Source organism: Andrographis paniculata, unplaced genomic scaffold (assembly GCF_009805555.1).
Source record: "Andrographis paniculata isolate CXL003 unplaced genomic scaffold, ASM980555v1 Contig62END, whole genome shotgun sequence".
Classification (NCBI taxonomy): Eukaryota; Viridiplantae; Streptophyta; class Magnoliopsida; order Lamiales; family Acanthaceae; genus Andrographis; species Andrographis paniculata.
The window spans coordinates 2053490-2073414 of record NW_026137598.1 but is presented as its reverse complement, the minus strand read 5'-3'; the positions used below and the strand labels follow the sequence as shown (position 1 = coordinate 2073414).

Here is a 19925-nt window from a genome sequence, read left to right as displayed (position 1 = left end):
TAATTTAAACTCAAATTCAGATCTGATTCATTCTCTCCCGTCGGGTGAGTGCACATCGTAGTTCTCCCCAAATTTGCCCTCTCTCTAGTTGCTCGTTGCCGACGCTACAACCACCGTTGCTGCCAACGCGCTTTAGCAATATTTCTCCTCTTTGTAAAATTCATCGCAATCAATAATTTTCCCCAAAGTTTGACCCGACCGAGAGTCCGGACCTTCCTATCGATGTCGCCGAAGAAGGAAGTGAACTAATTGAAAGAGAAAATGGAGATGGAAGTGAACGACAAGAAAGTGAAGCCACAAAGAAAATTGTTCGTATTATGGGTGGTTGTTTTTGTTGTTGGTGGATGTGGTTTTAATGGTATGTATTTTATGTGTATTTAGGCACGACTGCGATAATTTTTTCTCATGAAAATTCAATCCAATTTGGTTTTCAATGCTCTCTAGTTATAGAATGTGTTAGCATACGGATTTGGGATGTTTGATTTGAGCTGAGTTTTATTTGCTTTGGTGTTTGTGAATCATATTGATCAGATGGTGTCACTGCTACCTTTATAAGGTTTTTGAAGATTCTTAAGTTCATTTCATTCAAATGGTTTTATGTGCATTTTAAGTCATTACTTAATTGAATCACATGTTTGTTTTATTCAAATAATTATTGATGTTGTTTTCTTATTAGAAGCTTTCTGCTGAAAATTTAAAATCATTATGAATGATCTAAATTATCTTTGTTCTCTAAAGTAATTTTGCTAGTTCTATTTTACTTTAACACTAATATATAAATATCATTGTGCAGTTTGTGAGACTACTAACAAGTTATTAGATGGTATATTGATATTGATTCTTGCCTATTTTAATTTGTTATTTTAACTTCAATATTTTGGACACAATTTTATTACTATGCCAAAGTCTCCACCAGGACACAATTTGTCAGCAGTATATTAGATTTGATTTCACAATATAGCAATGCATTGATTAACAATGCATGAGTACATCACTGGTTCATCCAAAACAATATCGAAGCAAAAATATACACATCTACGCCGAATATATCCAAAAAACAAAAAAAAAAAAATCTCAGTGCCAAGGTTCATCCAAAATAAGTGTGAGGTCCTGCAATACATGAGTGAACAATAAAGGTTTGCAAGCTAATACATTACATTAATAAAAAAAGCAGATTAACATATTAAATAAGCTAGTCCAGGAAGACTCCAGTGGTCACGATCGAATGCTGTTCAACAGCTTCTGATCCGATGAAAACATTCTGGAGAATCAAGATCAATCATCTCTGGCTCAAGCTCAATCAGTCCTAAAACCTGAAAAAGATTTTAAGAAGCATAAATTTTTTATTGAACATCAGTTTTGTTGTTCATACTAGATTAGTACATTGCCATTTATTATTATAAATACCCTTTCAGAAAATCTTTAGTGGCTACACATTAAGATTTCCACTGCATTCACCGCCAATACGCGATGACTGAACCTAAGTTTATGTATAAAAAAAAAATTAAAGTAAAAACTAGTAAAATAATTATTTTAATGTAAACTCATATCATCATAAAATAAATACCTCAAGTAATTCTGTGAACTTCATAGAATAAACGGACTCATTGCGATAATGAGATTGTATATTTGATATTTGGTTGACTATTGCAATCTATAATACAGGACAATAAGAAACAATTCAAGGAATTATTAAATATAAGCAAAAATTAAATCATAATTATTATAATTAAATTAGAAATTTTATTTTAAAAAATTAACCTGCTCTCGAGGGATTTGATAAGACTGCAATGCAATGCTATCGGATACTAGGCAGGCTTCATTAGTGAATGTCTGCATAATAAATAAAGTTATCATAAATTCTTTGAATAAATAAAATTATTTACAATGCAGTGATAAGTGCGCACCTGGGTCTCAACTAAACACTCATTTCCTCGAACTTCAGCTTGCTTTTTTTTTTTTGAGTTTCTTTCCAATCCATTTTTTGGTCTTTTACCCGAACGCACCTTCGTCCTATTCTTTATACCTTTTATGTGAATGTTGTCTTTATTGTTCATACCAACATTGTCAATGCCCTTTAAAGATATTCCATCAGAATTCTCTTTTCGACTCTATAATTGTTCATTCACTCTTTCAGTTATCTTCAATAATGCATCTCTGGCAAACTCATAAGATTCTTTATTTTCTGAAGCTCTCGTTACCAGTTTGTTGCATAAAACACTCAAATCCTTACAGCGCAAGCTTAACTCATTTTTCGGATCATCCATACTGTGGTCCCCGACATACATTCTACTATGCAAATCACCTAGTCTTGCATCTTTTGTCCACCTCTTTAGTATATATTGATCCGGAATTTTCAATACATCATTTTTTGTGAGAATTTTCAGTCCATGAGAAGATAATATTCCAGAAAAATCAAATTTCTTGCAACTACAAGCAACTGTCTTATCTGATGAATCATATTTCACAATATGGTACCTTGATCTCTCAAGATAGCTAACCTGATAATCCGTAATGGTTTCATGCGATCTAGTAATAGATCCAACGCAATCATACGCTTTTCCCAATTCCTTCTGAAATATTTTAAAAACTTCTGGGGTATACACACTCGCGGCATGTTTCAGGAGCTGAATTGGGAACGGAAGCACAGGCGCACTAGTACTTGCTTTGAAATCGGCCTGCAACTGTTCATATCGACGAGATTCAACCAAATTTTCAAACTTTTCAAAAAACACCCGCAAGTTGTTCTTTGAACTAGAATACCTTTTAATCACACTGTTAATACTCTCACTACGCTGTGTCGTCGTAATATCAGCACAAAAGAATTGACGACCATACACCAATGCCCATTTTTCTTTCAAATTGAATAGCCTTCTCAACCAATCATTATCTACCAAATTTTATTTTGCCAACCTTGCATTCCATTCATGCAAAAACTCATCCTCTTTGTCAAAATCATAAACACATCTCCCAAAATCATGCACAAAGTTTTTATGCTCAGCAAAAATACCACCCAAATGTATTGCGGAATTTTGATAAATATGCCAAATACATAACCTACAAAATTAACAATTTAGGAGTAAGTTATTCTATGAAAAAAATATATATATACTATAAAAAATTACAAATATAATGTATTGAACTATTTATGCCTAAAACAAAACCTGTGATGAGTCTCAGGCCACCTCGAAGCCGACGCATTTGCCATAGCTGGATCTTGATCTGTCAAAATTGTAGTTGGCTTTCTTCCATACATGGTGTTGACGAAAGTGTCAAACAACCACTCAAACGAGGGAATAGTCTCATCGTATAAAAGTGTTGCACCAAAAACTATTGTTTGCCTGTGGTGATTAACACCAACAAACAAGGCCAAGGGACGATTTTCCTTATATTTTCTATATGTAGTGTCGAAAGAAACTACGTCCCCAAAATCAAAATAGTCTGCTCTCATTCTACCATCGACCCAAAATATGTTTGTAATCATATCATCTTCATCCACTTGAATGGAATACGAAGAATTTAAATCTCTGTTTTGCATCCCTTGTAAATATTCCAATACCCCTCTAGTGTCTCCAACCTCCATGTACTTAGTCCTCTTAGATCGCAAGTAATTTTTAATGTCTTGCCTAATAAACCCTAAGCTTTCCCGGCCACCGGCTTCCTTAATCATTAAATCATGTGAGACTTTTGGAGCAAGTCCCACATGTTCGGCCATATCTATCTGGGAAGCATGAACTTCATCTATTCTCCTATGTGACGGGAAAAAATGAGTTTTCTGAGGACTAATAAGTTGATGAGTGTGTTCAGATATAAACTCAAATACTTCGTATTTGTCATTCTCTTTCAATCGAATTCTCATCTTTGCCTTGCACTCAAATCTTGTTATTGCTCGTGGTGCTCTCACATTAATATTTCTTTTATCTTCTCCCCTTGTGCCTTCAGCGCTACATGAAAACATTCTGCATTTATCTTTCCTGTTCGATCTTTATGCATTTTGTGTCTTTTCATACCAAAACCCGCTTTTTTAGCATAAGCCAAATAAAATTGATATGCTTCTTCTTCATTGTCAAACTCCTTTCCAATTTGAGGTGTTTCTTCGGGAGAAATATGTTGACGATCATTTTCCATATTTGTAAAGTCTAATCTACGCGAAGACGAAGACTTATTCTTTCCTAACTCATCAATCTCCATCATCACCTGCAAACGTATTGTGTAGATACATTACTCATAAATACAACAATAAAAGATCATTATACAAAATACAAAACAATAAAATAAAAAATGAAGTAAAAAAACAGTAAAAGAACATATAAAAAAATATTAAACAATAAAATAAGAAATGAAATGAAAGGAACTGTAAATTTCAATAATTAAAAATTCCAAAGTACAAAATACAAAACACACACTGATTTTGGCGGCGACAACGGTGGTGATTTCTTCGGGGTCGGGGGATGAATTCGGCTAGAGCGGACAGAAATTCTGGCGAAGATTTGGTTGATAGAAATTGAATAAAATAAACCTACTGATTTTGGTGTCGTCGGCGGCGGCGTCAATCGGTGGCGGCGGCGTCAACTGTCACAGGCTAGGGCGACTATTTAATTACGGGGAGATTACAATTTAGATTGTAATTTGTGATTTAAAATAATAATAATAATACATACTTACATACATACACGTGTCATGTTTTTATTTGTTAGACTGATTAGACATGATAGAACTTGGACCAATGATCCGATCCCGGTATATTTGTTGCATGTGCCCTTAAGTACCTGCTATTGTTTCTGTACTAAAACAATACTCTAATATACTTATATATATATTTTTCGTTTGTCTCAAATATTTTATAATGTTTTTATAATAACAAAAAAATTAATAATACTTAATTCCTATTAAATATACATCATATTTTATTTTATCATAACATTCAAATGAAAAAATAAATATTTCTATTTTTCATAATATCTAGAAATTATTATATTTAATAGTATCCATCTAAATTATCATGTCCAAAACCAAATATTCCACTATGTTTGGGTTGGAAGAATCATTTAGTTCAGTAGGTACAAGCACACACGTTTGTAAATATATAACCACCCTGCAACTCAATCTCACCGTTCCTTCCCACTCTATCCACACATGTGTACCTCATTTTTTTTTTTTATCGATGATACATATACATACACCTAGGTAGGTCTATATACATTTATTGGTGTACTATTTTCATTGTCTTTTTATCTTTCCATTCTCTCTTACCAAGACCTTGTTGTAAATTTTAAAAAAAAGAAAAAAGAAAGAAAAAAGACAAATTTAATATTTATAAAATTAACAACCAAAAGCTTGAGTATAATTACAAAAACCCGAAGGAAAAAATAAATAATAAAAATGGATTATATTATTCATGTATATTAACAATTTGAAATGTCAAAAAATGTATTTTACAAAAATGCCTACGGAAAGCACACCATCAAAGTCACAACATATGTTAACAAAATCAAAGCAATCTAACACAATTTATCAATAAAAGTGAGGAACACCTACACTCCAACCACAATTATTAGAAATGCCAGAGAGTATTCCCCATAATCACAAAGAATCAAAGAACATACAGATTGAATAAAGAACAAAAGTAATTGTGTTCTCAAAGGAACACTTACAATGGTTCACAAACAATCATAAATCAACAGATAAGCAAAGTATTAGAAATGATAAAACCAGAATGAAAATAATCCACATGCAATAGATTATATCATGTGCTTTCCAAAGGCCTCATACACCAAAACCTCAAACCAAGCTACATAACATCACCAAACTAGATCTATTATCTGCGGAAGAGAAGTGATAGAAAAACTAATAATAATAGGTGTGAATGATGTATTAGAAAAAGAGAAGGTGAAGTAAAATCAATACGGAAATTGATTTGAGTACGAATGAAGGCGGATGCATGGTGAGGCGATTCTAGTGATCATGTCTAGAACGTGCACAAATAGGGAGAATGTATGAAGAAGATGTGAAAAACGGTAGATGTAGAGTGCTTTGTGTGTGATGGCGAGTGTTTGGAAGAAGAAGGTGAAGGCGGAGGCGAGGTGGTGCACTGTGTGTGAAGGAGGAAGTGAGTGAGAAAAGAAGATGAATATGGCGATGGCAGACTTAGGGCAGAGACTTTTACCAACCCGCCTTCACTCAAAGGGCCTTCATTCACCAACCTGAAATAGATCAAACAAGTTATTAAGCTTTCACGAATGAACGATTGGTTTACTGTCCAATCCTTTGGTAAATTAGTGCACTGATTTTATGAATTAACAAACATAATAGAGATAACCCTTTTAGTTATATAGTCTCTTAAAAAATGACAATCTATTTCAATGTGGTTGGTTCTTTCATGAAACACAGAATTAACAGTCATTTGAAGAGCAGTAGTGTTATTGCAATAAAGGCTTACTGGACCAATATGATTAACATTAAAATCCTTAAGTATACCTAAGACCCACATTACCTTGCCACAAGTTTGTGCCATCGCTCTGTATTCTTTCGGCCGATGACCGTGAGCCTGTTGATTTGGAGGCGAGGTGGTGCACTGTGTGTGAAGGAGAAAGTGCGTGAAAGAAGAAGATGAAAATGGCAGTATGCGTAGAGTAAAACATGCAGGAAAAATATGTACATTTGTTCAAAAGATTAAACTCTTAACGAGACATACATTTTGTGGGTACCAACCCAGCACTACAAAAACGGCCAACTTGCATCGAAAATTAGTGACAGACAAAAAAGGTCGATCATGACTTTGACATTTGCAATAAAAATTTGTGACGGAAAAATATAATCATGGTATACTTGGCGATGGATGTTAAATCCTTCGCAAAGCGACAGAATAAAGTTCCTTCGCAAAATCTTCATTAAAATCCATAATTCAGTTTTAATTCGACATCAATTGATTGACAACAACAAAACTCTCTCTAATGGCAGCGGTGGCTTCGACTCAGCGGACAGAGGGGCTGAAGGGTGGGGTTGAATGGATATGTAGCAAGTTAGAGGTAGTTAGAATTTATTATGTTTTTTAACACAAATCCGTTGGTGGACGATGGTTTTGACTTGGCGGACGACGATGGTGAACGGTAGCTTCGACTCGGTGAACGGTCGTGGTGAACGGCGGGATTGAATGGACATGGAGCAAGTTGGAGTTAGTTCAAATTTATAATTTTTTAAAAAACTCAAATGCCGTTGGTTTCCGGCGTTATCAACCGAAGGTCTCACGGTAGCCGCTAGCGGCTGTAGCCTTTTGTCCGAACGATCGCTTATATTTTGGTAATATGATTTTTGTTTTATATAACATTGAAGGATTTATTGTATTTTTTTGTGGTGATTTGGGGTGTTTCAAAGAAGTAGTAAGAACGGTTCAATGAATTATTCTAATATGTATTTTTCTCGTTAGAACTCAATGTATCATCTCATAATTTGCATCATATATTTCGTGTAGGATAAATTATATTTCATAGTGAATTAATGTTGTGTGATTTGGTTGAAGTTTATGCCTTTTTGTTCACATAAAGTTCAATTTGTGAAGAAACATTTTAACACATATGGGTTAAACTATTGAAACTATATTGTTACTTATATACACATGATGTTGAATGTAGGTTTCAAAAGTAGAATGAAGTGAAAAGTATCATATCAAATCTTGTGAAGTATATTTTACACAACTTTCTAAAATTTTTGATGGAATAAAATTCCTATTCTAGAAAGCATAATTGATGTTGAAAGTATAAATTTACGGCGGCGGTTAGGATGCTGAGCACACTAACCTCAAGCACATTCAACACAAGGTAGACAATATAATATTGTGCTATATAGAAATATATATTGTATAGTTTATATCTTGTATTGTACCGTATACATATGCTTATTGTGTCAAAAATTAATAATATATTATGTTGTATGTTGTATTATCATGTGTTGTATATTATACTCTATCCGTCCGCCTCTAAGGGTCACATTTACCTTTTGTGTCATTGTACTTAACATTAAAAATATCTTTATATTTGTATAATTTTTTGTACAAATGTCCTTCTATTAGTAATATAAGACACTAATAGAACTATTTTTGCAATTTTTCTTAATTTGTAATACGTTTTAATATATTAATTAATATTCAAAGATCAACATGCAAAAAGTAAATGAGACCCTTATAGCCAAACGGAGGTAGTATTATATTATAATGTCATTTATGTGTTTTATGCTTGTATATTTGTGCTAATCGGGTGCTGATTTGACTCAGTCAATACGGAAACTGAAGTTTTAACTCTACATAACTTCAAGCTCACTTTCCGTCTGCATCTAACCCATAACATCTAAAACCAACTACCAATTGCGGAAATATGATTCAGAAAATGTATATTATTATTATTATTATTATTATTATGTTTTGATCGAAAAGATCAAAGGACTTATATTCATACCAAAGTAAAAATATATAAACAATTACACCGGACATACCCGGAAAGAGGGACAAAAATGGTGGTACATCACCATAACATTAGGAAAAGCCAATTGATAAAGTAAACAATTAAATAAAATAATAAAGAGGCAAGTCGTCCATTACAAAAAAGCCCACAAGAAAATGAGAATCGAAAAATAGGCACAAAACATTGAAAAATAGGCCTAGACGGATTGAGATATATGCAGGCTTCTTTTATCAGCACTTTATGATCGGGATAAAAATATGCTTGGCTTAGAAATTGAATCAACCTAATCATTTCTGCCTCATATTGGAATGGCCTGTTGCATATAGAATACGATAAGAACACAATTTAATTTTATTTATAGAAATTCGAGGGTCTAAGGAGAAGCTTTTGAGGGCTCCTTTGTTCTGCGCCGTCCAAATGTAATAAACTGTAGCTACAAATCCGAGCCGCTGTAAGCTTCAAAGAGTTGGGTCCCGCATTGTACAAGAATTAATCCAAGTCGCTGCCAATTTAAGAGAATTCTGATTTGCTAGGACTTTGATCCGTTGACAGATAATATTACTTTTGTTGGTATATTTCTCTCAATGGGGAATAATTTAAACATGAAAATCCCGAGAAGGTATTAATTTTATAATAGGATACGTAGTGGTATTCTAAGTAGATAGTTTTTTACTAAAGTTGATGACTGACCAAGGTTCTGCACAAGGTTGATCTCCTACGCCACTTATTGTGCCGGCTAGTCATTCGAGACTGCCTAGTTAAGTTGGATATGAGACTAGTTTCCTTTGCTTTCATAAACAAACCTTTGCATGCTATCAACAGTCAAGTAGTGGATTTCCTAGCAGAACACCCCAGAATGGTACAATCTCAAACAACTCCACTTTTGTATGTAAGTTTGAAACCCTAGTAGATGTTGTTTGATGGGTGTATCATAGGAGATTCCATCGATACCAGAGTTTTCATCATAATATACCAATAATGAATTGGAATATCAGGCCTTGTTGATGGAATTACGGATTTTGATTTCCAAAAGAGTGAAAAATGTGAGCATAAAAGGAGATTCTCAGTAGATAATCTGCCAGACATTATGAGTATTCAGGTCTAAGGAGCCATATCTTCAAAGTCTCCTAGGGGAAGTCAAGGAGTTGATAAGGCAGTTCGATGAGGAGATCTTGAAGGATATCCCTAGAAAGGAAAATGTAGAGGCGAACAATTTGGGATAAAAGGCTTCTGGATATGAAAGTAAACATTTGGTAAACAATCAAGCATGTGTGTCTACCACTAGCCAAGAGGATTGGCAAAAGGAATATTTAGAAGAGATAGCTGATCCAAGTAAAGAAACCTCGAGGCAAGTAAGGGAATTGTTGCTTAGATACACTATATTTTATGGAGATTTATTCCATAGTAGGCCAGATGGCACCCTGGCACAATGCTTGGGACCTACAAAAGCTAGTAAGGTGATGACAGAAATATACAAGCGTATCTTAGGGTCTCACAAAAGCAGTTCAAATATGAGATGGATGATCTTTTGATATAGTTATTTTTTACCAACTACTTCTCAGGATTGTGTGAATAACGCCCATTTTTGTGAGGCATGCCAGTGCATGGCCCCATCAAACGGATTCTTATAAAGGGGTTGCATTTTATCGTGAAGCCATGGCCTTTCCGAACTTGGGCTATAGATATCATTAGAAAGATCTATCCGGCATTATCAAAGGGCCAATTTTTCATCCTTACTACCATTGATTATTTTACTATGTGTGTGGAGGTTGTTCTTCTCATTCAAGTCCTTCAAGATTATGTGATTAAGTTTATTAAGAATAATTTGATTCATCGGTTTGACATTTCCCAAACAATAACCAAACCAAAAGACAATGTTTACTAGCTCTAGGGTCAAAGCCTTTTTCGCTCAATATATATATATATATATATGTGTTTAATGTCAATGGGTGATAAGGGGTTTGAGGTAGGACCCCACACCTATATATATCGAAAGAGAATGGATAGTATTGTACAAAACAAATAGGACAAAATTGTTGGTCTAACTGTGACGGCATAGTAAAACCATTAGACCTACCAAAGGCAAACAAACTAATAGTAAATTTAAAAAATTTGAATATCCAAGGACCAAGAATAATTAAGCATTCAACTCAAATGAAATGTCGGAAGATTTCACATGCATATGCTAAGGTAATTCCATGAAGGATGGAGGTTGGTAATTGTGATCAAGGAGGGCACAAGAGAAATCTAGAAAGCAACCACAACAGATCCATGATGATCCCAGATAATATCACTTGCTTTGATTTGGCTAGGGTTCCCTTTCGAGGCACCATAGGATTTTAGTTCGAACGATTTGGAGTTTAGCTTCTCCCAAAGGATGATATTTGGGAGCTATCAAGGTGGGCTAGCATAACAGAATCCAAGGTGCTCAATAACCTCAATGTCTCCAATCCAATGTCATATCGTAAAGATTCTACTGTGATGGAGAAACTGTAAATGGTTAAAAACTTTCCAGATAATCCTATCATAAGAAAGTATAGTACTTTACTGCTTTGCGTCATTTATTTTGATCTAAATGAATAAAAAGATCAACAAAGGAATAAAGAAATGAATAAGTGCAACTCTAGAGCTAACACAAGATAAATCCCATCGTGAAACAATAATATGGGGTGTGTGAGAATCGATAGGAGTAATACAAAATATATGAGCAGAGTACCTCCACATCCTCTATAGTTACTCTGTAGTCATGAAAGATGCTCGATCATCTTTGCCCCTGAAAACACTGACACTTATAAATAATAAAGATACCCATTTTCGAAAGGATATAATTTCTAAGAATGCAATGACAAAACAAACATCATAGAAAAATTGATATAGTGGGAGTAAGAAGACGAGACCATATGCTACAAAAGAGAAGATTTGAGGTATGGGTTGTACAAATAATATCCCAAGTAGAGGAATAAGTAAACATAGCCGAGAGAGAGGCCTTTAATATCGGTTGATCGGGAGATGAGTGATCGATAGGCACTTTGGTGATGCTCTCAAGAATATGTCTAGGGAGAAGGGTATTAAGACAATATTTGCCCTTTTCTATATTTTTCCAAAACTGGTTCACCGCAAGATGAGGGTGCCATCTTGCAAGAAAAGCTGAAAGAGAATGTTCGCCTCAGTAGTGATCATGCCAAAAAGAACAATCACCTCTACCAAGAATCTAGAAAATTTTCCTTTCGGCATCAGAGTGAATATCACAAAGTTTTTTTCATGTAGAACTTTCATGGATTTTACACAAAACAAGATCGGGGATGGCACATCTGAAATATTTATACTCCAGAGCTCTCGTCCATACAAAGTTTTTCTCTTGTAAACTCCAAAGTTTATAAGAACAGGAAAAAAATATATCATTCAATTTATAAATTCCAAGAATGCCCTCATCCATAAGTTTAGCTAATTTCACCAAGAAATCTAACAACACTTTTTATTGCCATTATTGGAACCCTAGAAAAACAAAGCAAATACTTGCTCCACCGTGTGAAATATATATTGGAGAGGTTTGAGAATTTGGAGCAAGTGCAGTGGAAGTGAGTAAAGCCTACTCTTGATCAATTGCAACCAACCTTCATGAGAGAAAATAGCTCTATCGCAAGACTGTAGATATTTTTGGATTTGACCGATCAGCCCTTCAGAAAGAATTCCACATTTATGACCCACATAAAAAAGGAGCTCAAATATAAGTGATTGGATATTAAAATTATAGAAACTAGTCGTAGTTTGGAGGGCAACTTTAACTGTGTTCAGATAGCCTTTTAAAATGATATTTTGGCTTTTCCTTTTGTTGATCTATTGGCTAGATATGTACTCATAAATATCCAAAAAGTCCGGAATTAAGTTGATCTTATTTGGGCCAGTGTTGGTAAAGATGATAATATCATCCGCATATGCCAAATGAGAAAGCCAAAATTTACCTTTCAACAATATAAAACCTCTGGGTTGGTTTGAAAAATATTCTCAAGGTCTCTTAAAAGGAAATCCACCACAATAACAAAAAAAATATGAGATAAAAGGTCTCTTTGACAAAGTCCGGGAGGGGATTTGAAAAAGCCTTTTAAATCACCATTAATGAATATTGAAAACCAACCATTATCAATGAAATTTGACACAAATTATACAAATCTATTGTCAAAATTGAGCTAAAGAAGCACATTCTTCATAAAACACCAGGAAATCCAATTGTAGGCATTGTTCCTATCTAATTTAAGAATTAGTTTTTTCCTTCATCACCTTATTATCCCCAAACCAATAGGCAGGTGGAGGTGACCAAAAAAGCACTAATTGCTATGATAAAGAAGTCATTCAAATGCAATTCACTTGGATGACATAAAATGTTGAAGAAGGTGCTATGGGCGTATCACAATAGCAAGTCATTAGTGACCATAAATACTCCTTTTGGGTTAATGCATAGACAAGATGCTGTATTGCACAGAGAAATTACTCTATGCTTTCTTTGGGGAAAAAATAGGGTTATTTATTGATGGGGGAACATAAGAAAGTGTTGCTTCAAGAATTAGACTCCTTACCTGATGAAAGTTTTCAAGCCATTGACCATATTCGAATAAGAAAAGACAAATGGAGAGGAAACATACTAAGCATGTTTAACCCAAAACTTTATGGGAAGGTGATATGGTTTGAAAAATTATTTTTATTTGAATCCTCAAAGAGTTTAGGATTTGGAATGTAATCACCAAATTGGGAGGAACCCTACCCGTTTTTGGCCAAGTTGTTGAATAGTGCATACAAGATAATGGAACCGGAGGGAAAAGAGTTTGAAATTAAGATAAAAAAAATATTTTAAGAAGTTTTACCCATTTTTTTTGAAAAATGAAAAATAATAATGCATCACCTTCAAAGCATGGAGGAAGATTTATATAGCTAAACTAACAATTTAAGCATGGAAGAAGATTTATATACGGAACATTGATCGGAGAAGCTAGACCTTGGTCAGAAGGCACACAAGAAGCTCAAGGAGTCACTCCTAAAGACATTTTTATTAAAGTCTATAGGAAAATCATAGTTGGAATCCAAGAGCAGTTTATACTTGATTGAAGAGGAAACGATACCATTGATGGTGAAATTTAGGCTTTTGTTCTAAATGTGATTCTTGTGTGTATCGCATTGTCGCCCAAAAATTTTCATCAAGTAATAGAATTTTCTTAAGTTAACCGGTGAATGCCAGGTCGAACTTAACGCATATATATAAGGGGAAATTCGAATGAAGATGAATGCGAGTATATGAATTAAGTTGAATCGAATATCTCTACATTTTTTAATTTATTTTCACTTAAGGGATTACGTGCGAAATAAAGATAAATGTAACTATAGCGATGTAAAATTATTAGTACGAAAAGGGGAAGAGATGTCCGCTAGATGGCTGAAAGTGAACATGATATATGTATATACTTCGATCATTAGAATGCTGCGTGAGAGTGAATACGAGAAATATTAGTTTGCTAATGCACCTTGTTATTTAGAGATTATTTGATCTATAGGTACTCTGGAGAGCTACACTAATCATTGATTATTGGGTTGATTATCTATTGCTAGATACATGTTTTTCTATTCTGCGAGTCGTTCTCTTTGACATTTGCGACTGATGAATCAATTAAATAGCTTGCCACCTACCTTTTAATTATATTTTCTAAGTCAAATTGCGTGTGTGGCACTGCTTTTGCGAGTACCTTGGGTCTCTCTAGCAGCACGATTCCCTTTTGGATTCATCTAACTAGATTGAGTTAAGTGACTTATATACGTTCCAAATCTCTACATATTAAATTACTTTGCGAGCTGATATTTCATGTTTTTGTCATCCATGAATGGGCATGCGATGAAGAAACATGATATTTTATTACTTAAGTATTAATGGAATTTAGACATTGCGATTAACTAAGAATTAAATCTTGCGAGTTAACTAAAAATTAGTGCACGTTATACTAGAAGCTTGTAAATTTATGTAAGTGCATGTTACTCATGTCACGACTGCTGCCAACCACCGACATCTAGCATTTAGAGCTCCTTATAGTTTGAGCTCTCTTCCAACAAAATTCAATTTTCAAATTGTGAAATCTTGATAAATGAACTCTGAATTGGGTCCTATTTATAAGTGCCGGCCCAACTTCTAGAAGGTGACATTTGCCATTTACATCTGGTGAATTAACTCCCCACCGTCCAATCCTGCAAAATGCTAATTTGTAATCAACGGCTGAGATGGCTTTTGACACGGATTGAGACTAGGATCCTAGTCAATTCAATTCCCTTCTATCATACAGCTGACCTCGCCTTTCTTTCTTCTCTCTCCTTCACAACGCGGATAGATGGCTTAGCACACAACCTATTTGCTTCGCAAGCATCACATTCAAAACACAAAATTTGACTATTTTTGCATCTGAAATACTTCAAAATTATCAAGGCACATCAATTCGCACTAGAAGGACACAACATACATTTACCAAGAAATTTTGGCACGAATTATAGCAATTTCAGTAAAGAATCGCAATAAATGCTTATATAAATTGTTAGGAAAATATGTCCAAAATTAGTGTTGTCAACCATACCTTCTTGAAACTTTTTCTCACACATAAACTTGTACTGTTGCATCTCTGAGAAGGAAGGATCCAACTTTCTAGCCCGTTCTTAAAGGTTCACCTTACGGGAGGATTAGGCCACTATACTTTCCTCCAGGTATTTGATTTGGGACGGTAGTTATTTGAGTCTTTCCTGGATGCATTTAAGCTCTTCTTGTAGAGTTTCTTGTTTGACTTTTAAAGCCTTGACCTCAAATTGTTCTACTTAAAACTTCTATGATTTTGAAGTATATTTATATGTGTATTCCCCTTTCTTCTATTCCAGAGAAGTCAGATGTATGTTCTTTATGCTTTCCTCTCGGATAGAGCAAATGAGTTTTGATTTTTTAGCTATTCCCCTATGCAATCAATTAATTCTTCCAGCATCAAATCTTGAAACAAAGTCGCATAATTTTCATTCTAGGCCAATCCCAATAAAGTAACTTGGATGAACTCAAAGGTAAGAGGATTGGAAGGCATGACGGCACATAAATTTTTTAGCAGATTCTCTGATTGAGATAACATATATGGAACATTGATTGGAGAAGCTAGGCCTTGGTCAGAAGGCACATAAGAAGCTCCATGAGTCACTCCTAAAGACATCTTTGTTAGAGCCTGCAAGAAAATCATAGTTGGAATCCAAAAGCAGTTTATCCTTGATTGAAGAGGAAAATATGCATTTTTTTTTTTATCAATTTTTGCATCTAAAACATCTCAAAATACCAAGGCAAATAATTCGCATAAGAGACTCAAACGCATTTACGAAGGTATTTTAGCACAGATTATGAAAAAATCAATCTAAAAATGCAACGTATGCTTATAGAAATCACTAGGAAAATATGTCTAAAATTAGTATTATCGCTCAATTATCATTGGATTATTTTTGGTTGGCTCCACAATGCAACCGTCCATCCCGATTTTGGATTCATTCAGCGAATGTCGCCCCTAAAGAAAGGATGTCAAAACAAATGTTGAAAAGTGATACAAATATATAAATAGATAAACATAGAAGACTGGTTAGAAAATTGGACCTGTAATTAAGAGCAAGCCAAAATTGTTTGCATGTTGGTTGGTCAACACTTGTGGTGATCAAAGCCATGCAATCCTTAGATAGGAGGGATGTGCAATGTGGTAACGCTGAACTCACCTGAATGGGCGCAGTGGCTAGGTCTTATATCTGACCCCCCGTTGCTCGGTAGAAGAAGTTTTTGGATCCACACTTATCTCACCAGCTATGCAGAAACAAAAAAATTATACATCAATCCTTGTCTACATAGAGCATAATTAATCAATGGAATTTATTTTTACTTGACGTGCCACCTGGATCAGTTTACATGTATTACGCCTCAAAATGTCTTTTTGAGAGAATTTACGAGGATGGGTTTGTACGGTATTGCCATTTTTGTCTCCATAGAATAAGTGTGTCTCAAGCTTTCCGGGGTTTGAAAAGAATTGTCCGGCCACCATTCGCCACTATGCGATAAAGCTGTTTCGAGGAGGTGTTCCTTTTTTTAGAGTACCGGACAATACGACCCGTATTCCATAATATCAATATGGTAGGCTCGAAATGTCTCCAAGAGCTCCTTGGATGAGTTGCATGGTATAGTTCATTTTCCATGGATGTCGACAATGTTACTACTTCGAGCCACTCATGGGATACCTTTTCGAAGCCTGAATTGATGGACAAAGCAGTATGGGGAGTAGCTCTAATGGATAAGGAAAATGAGGATGGACCGTGCCACCCAACAACTCAAGTGAGTATAGCCATAGTTCCCACTAAGAGTCATGCTTTTGCAAGTTTGAGCAGTTCGGAGGTCTCATATTATGTCGGGCTATGTACTTAAATTTTCATCCAATAAAATGTATAGGATCCTCACTTAACCATATAAATTCAATAAAGAGTTCATGATGAGCTGAAGGAAAATGCAATTAAACCGTAGTATGTCTCAAAATACGCCAATATCGGCAATATAAGAAATAGCCTTATGGATCAAGTGGATAAAATAGTTGGCGCACCACATTTAAAGCAAACTATACAGGACCACTAAGATCCTTTAACACGCCATCTTGAATATCCAAAATAGACTTACTAATAGACAAATAAACATAGGAAATGAATATCTTACCTAATACCAGAGGCTTCTTCGATTTTGCAATGGCCAAAGCCAAAAGCTTAAAGGTCTAGGATATATGGTCAAGTCAGGTCTTTCCAAGAGGTGCCAAACTAAAATTAAAAAAAAAAAAAATAGTTTGCTCTAACTGTGTGGCTCTCTGGTCAAAATTTTTAATGCCTTATACGTGGTCTAGGAACGATCGTTAGCTCTAATGGACTACTCGATTTCTTTCCCCTCAAACCTCACTTCCAATAATATCAACTATGGTTGTAAGTATAATACCCAAGATCCCCATTGGAAAATAAAATATATTTATTTGTGAGTTCCGGACCAATATGAATACACAAAGGTGACAAGGTTGGATCTAAAAAAAAAGGGCAAATGTTTAAAATGAAAATAATATATATGTATACAATAAAGATAAAAATAAAATAAAATGAATGAATATGTGTGTGCCGTAAAAGCTTGGCAACTCAAACGGGGAGCATAGAAAATTTTCTTAGTTTGCCATTCAACATGCAGAAACGGCATCAAAGGTTCAAACCGGGACGTAGCTTCTTCAGGACTTATTGAAGTAGTAATTAACATAAAGGAGCACTATGTATATCATTTTGTAGAGGAATCAAATCAATGCGACCTCCCAACACATCAGGAATCCCACCCGGGTCTCAAAAAGAAGAAAACTTTCCATAGAAATGGTGTACAGTTGGTACATTAGCAATGGGCTGTGTAACTGGGGCCAAATCATCATCAGAAGAGGAACTTTAAGTCAAAATCACTGTTTGCATCATTGACGATGACAGAAGATTCTTCAGAATACTGCTGGCTCGCACTATCAATTGGTACAATAGAACTCTAAGAAGTGTGCACAAATTTACTCCGGAGATTTGCCAAATTTGATTTATTTGGTTGGTTCAGTCGATCATCCACCACCCTAGAAGATAAACAATAAGGTGCCATTGCCATTTTAAGAGGCGACGTGCGATGAGTTAATTGGTACTCGACTTGGAAAAAAATAGAAAAGAGTCGGGATCATAAATTAGGATTTCTTTGACGGTCTCAAGAAACAAGAAACATATTTGGATCTCATATTTGATATCCAAGGTTATCAAAATCTTGTATATCAGATGACTTTAAATAGAATCAGCCATATGACATGAGAGAGGCCTATGCTACCACCAAAACATTTACTCAGTCTCGAAATCAATTTATATGGCGAGTCAAAAGGAATTTGGATGTACCAAGATCAATATTGCTGAATGCGCACACATGAAGGTGCTCTAGGCATGTCGGATGGTTTCTAAAGAAAGCCTGGGCAGTAAGAAATCGTGCTATAGAAAAGTTTTAGTTAGACTGCCACAAAATGGATAAGACATGGCAGATAAAGGAAAATGGCACATTGGGCTAGATGATCGGCCATCTGGATCTTTGATTGATGGTCTGAAAAATAATTTGATTGATGCTCTGATAAACTCTTTGATTGATCATCGGAAAAAAAAATTTTAATGAACCAATGGATAAATTAGTAGGGCAAGCGGCGATTGAAGTGGGTCGGGTGTGAGTCTTTTTGACTGCGGATAATAAGGCTAAATCTTTGTTTTAGATACGGAATTAGGTTATATTGCCAATATTTAATATGAAATTTGATTCAATAAAATCTTGCATTTGGTTAACCATATAGCAAAATTTGTTACCGAGATTAAAGATTGTCTAAATTGAATATCTGGATAAATTTCTAAATTTTGATACTATTAAACATAGGAAAATAAATCAATTAGCTTTAGTTCTCCAAAATATTATTATTTCTATATCGAAGGGTTGCATTCATTCGCATTGTAAGTAGAATAGAACAACATGTCGGTTTATAAGACATTGTTTAGTATCTATAAATAGATCTTGATGTAATTGTTGTAAGATAGATTCCAAGATATCAATTAAAGTATTTTTATTTCCATAATTTACTTTTTCATATTTATCTTCCTCCTTCCTTAAATTTCTTTAGTATCAAACGTTTGAGCACCATGTTTGGTATGAATTTAGACGTAAATTACTCTAAATTTTTCGAAAAGAAGCTCTTGCATATCATCTGGTTGAAAATTTTCAATCCATGGTAATACCATGTTTAAATATTCAAGTTTGATTTAGTTGGTGTTTTCTTCTTTGTGGTGTTGGAACTCGATTTTGCGTGGTCCCAAATTCCTATATGAGGCTCTGAGCCTTTTCAAATATTATGTGCTCTGAGAGAATCCGAGCCTTTTACGAGTATTACACGCCTTGAAATCAAGTAATTATATTGAAAAGAGGATGGAAGTTGGCTTAGGGTTTCGGAAAGTACTTTAAAAAACCTTGTCAACAATTGAGGCTTGTGGTCCTTAGCCTTGGAAGAGCTTCAGACTATTGCATGTGGCGTGTGCACGGCCCTTGACAAGAAAGATAGCGAGTTGAAGGCGTGCTTATAGTCTTTATCCGTAAAAGGCCTCAATTTTTGAATTTCAAATGTATGTGGCCCTTGAGCAAAAGGCCCGCTTTCCAGATGATCGATACTTAAGTCTTTAGCCCAAAATAACCTCAAATTTCCGAGGATGGCATGCGTGCAGCCCAAAATCATAAGGCCAATAAATGTATGCATTCTTTAGCCTCGAAGAGCGTCAAACCATTGAAAAGTATCGATTATGCAACCTATAATCGTGAGGCCAATGGAGAAATCAAGTGATTCTCATGAAATCAAGGCTCTAACTATT

The 19925-nt window shown here is 34.8% G+C and overlaps 1 protein-coding gene across 1 annotated transcript; it reads right to left on the bottom strand.

Annotated features, from left to right (window-relative positions):
- Window positions 1–1232: 1232 nt before the first annotated feature.
- LOC127260401 (protein FAR1-RELATED SEQUENCE 5-like) lies at window positions 1233–3715 on the bottom strand. Its single transcript, XM_051288131.1, has 7 exons — window positions 3165–3715; window positions 2914–3057; window positions 2202–2871; window positions 2007–2111; window positions 1762–1833; window positions 1568–1654; window positions 1233–1313 (listed from the first exon to the last, which is right to left on the bottom strand). Exons 1-7 carry the CDS (start codon window positions 3713–3715, stop codon window positions 1233–1235), a joined length of 1710 nt encoding a protein of 569 aa, XP_051144088.1.
- Window positions 3716–19925: the final 16210 nt, after the last annotated feature.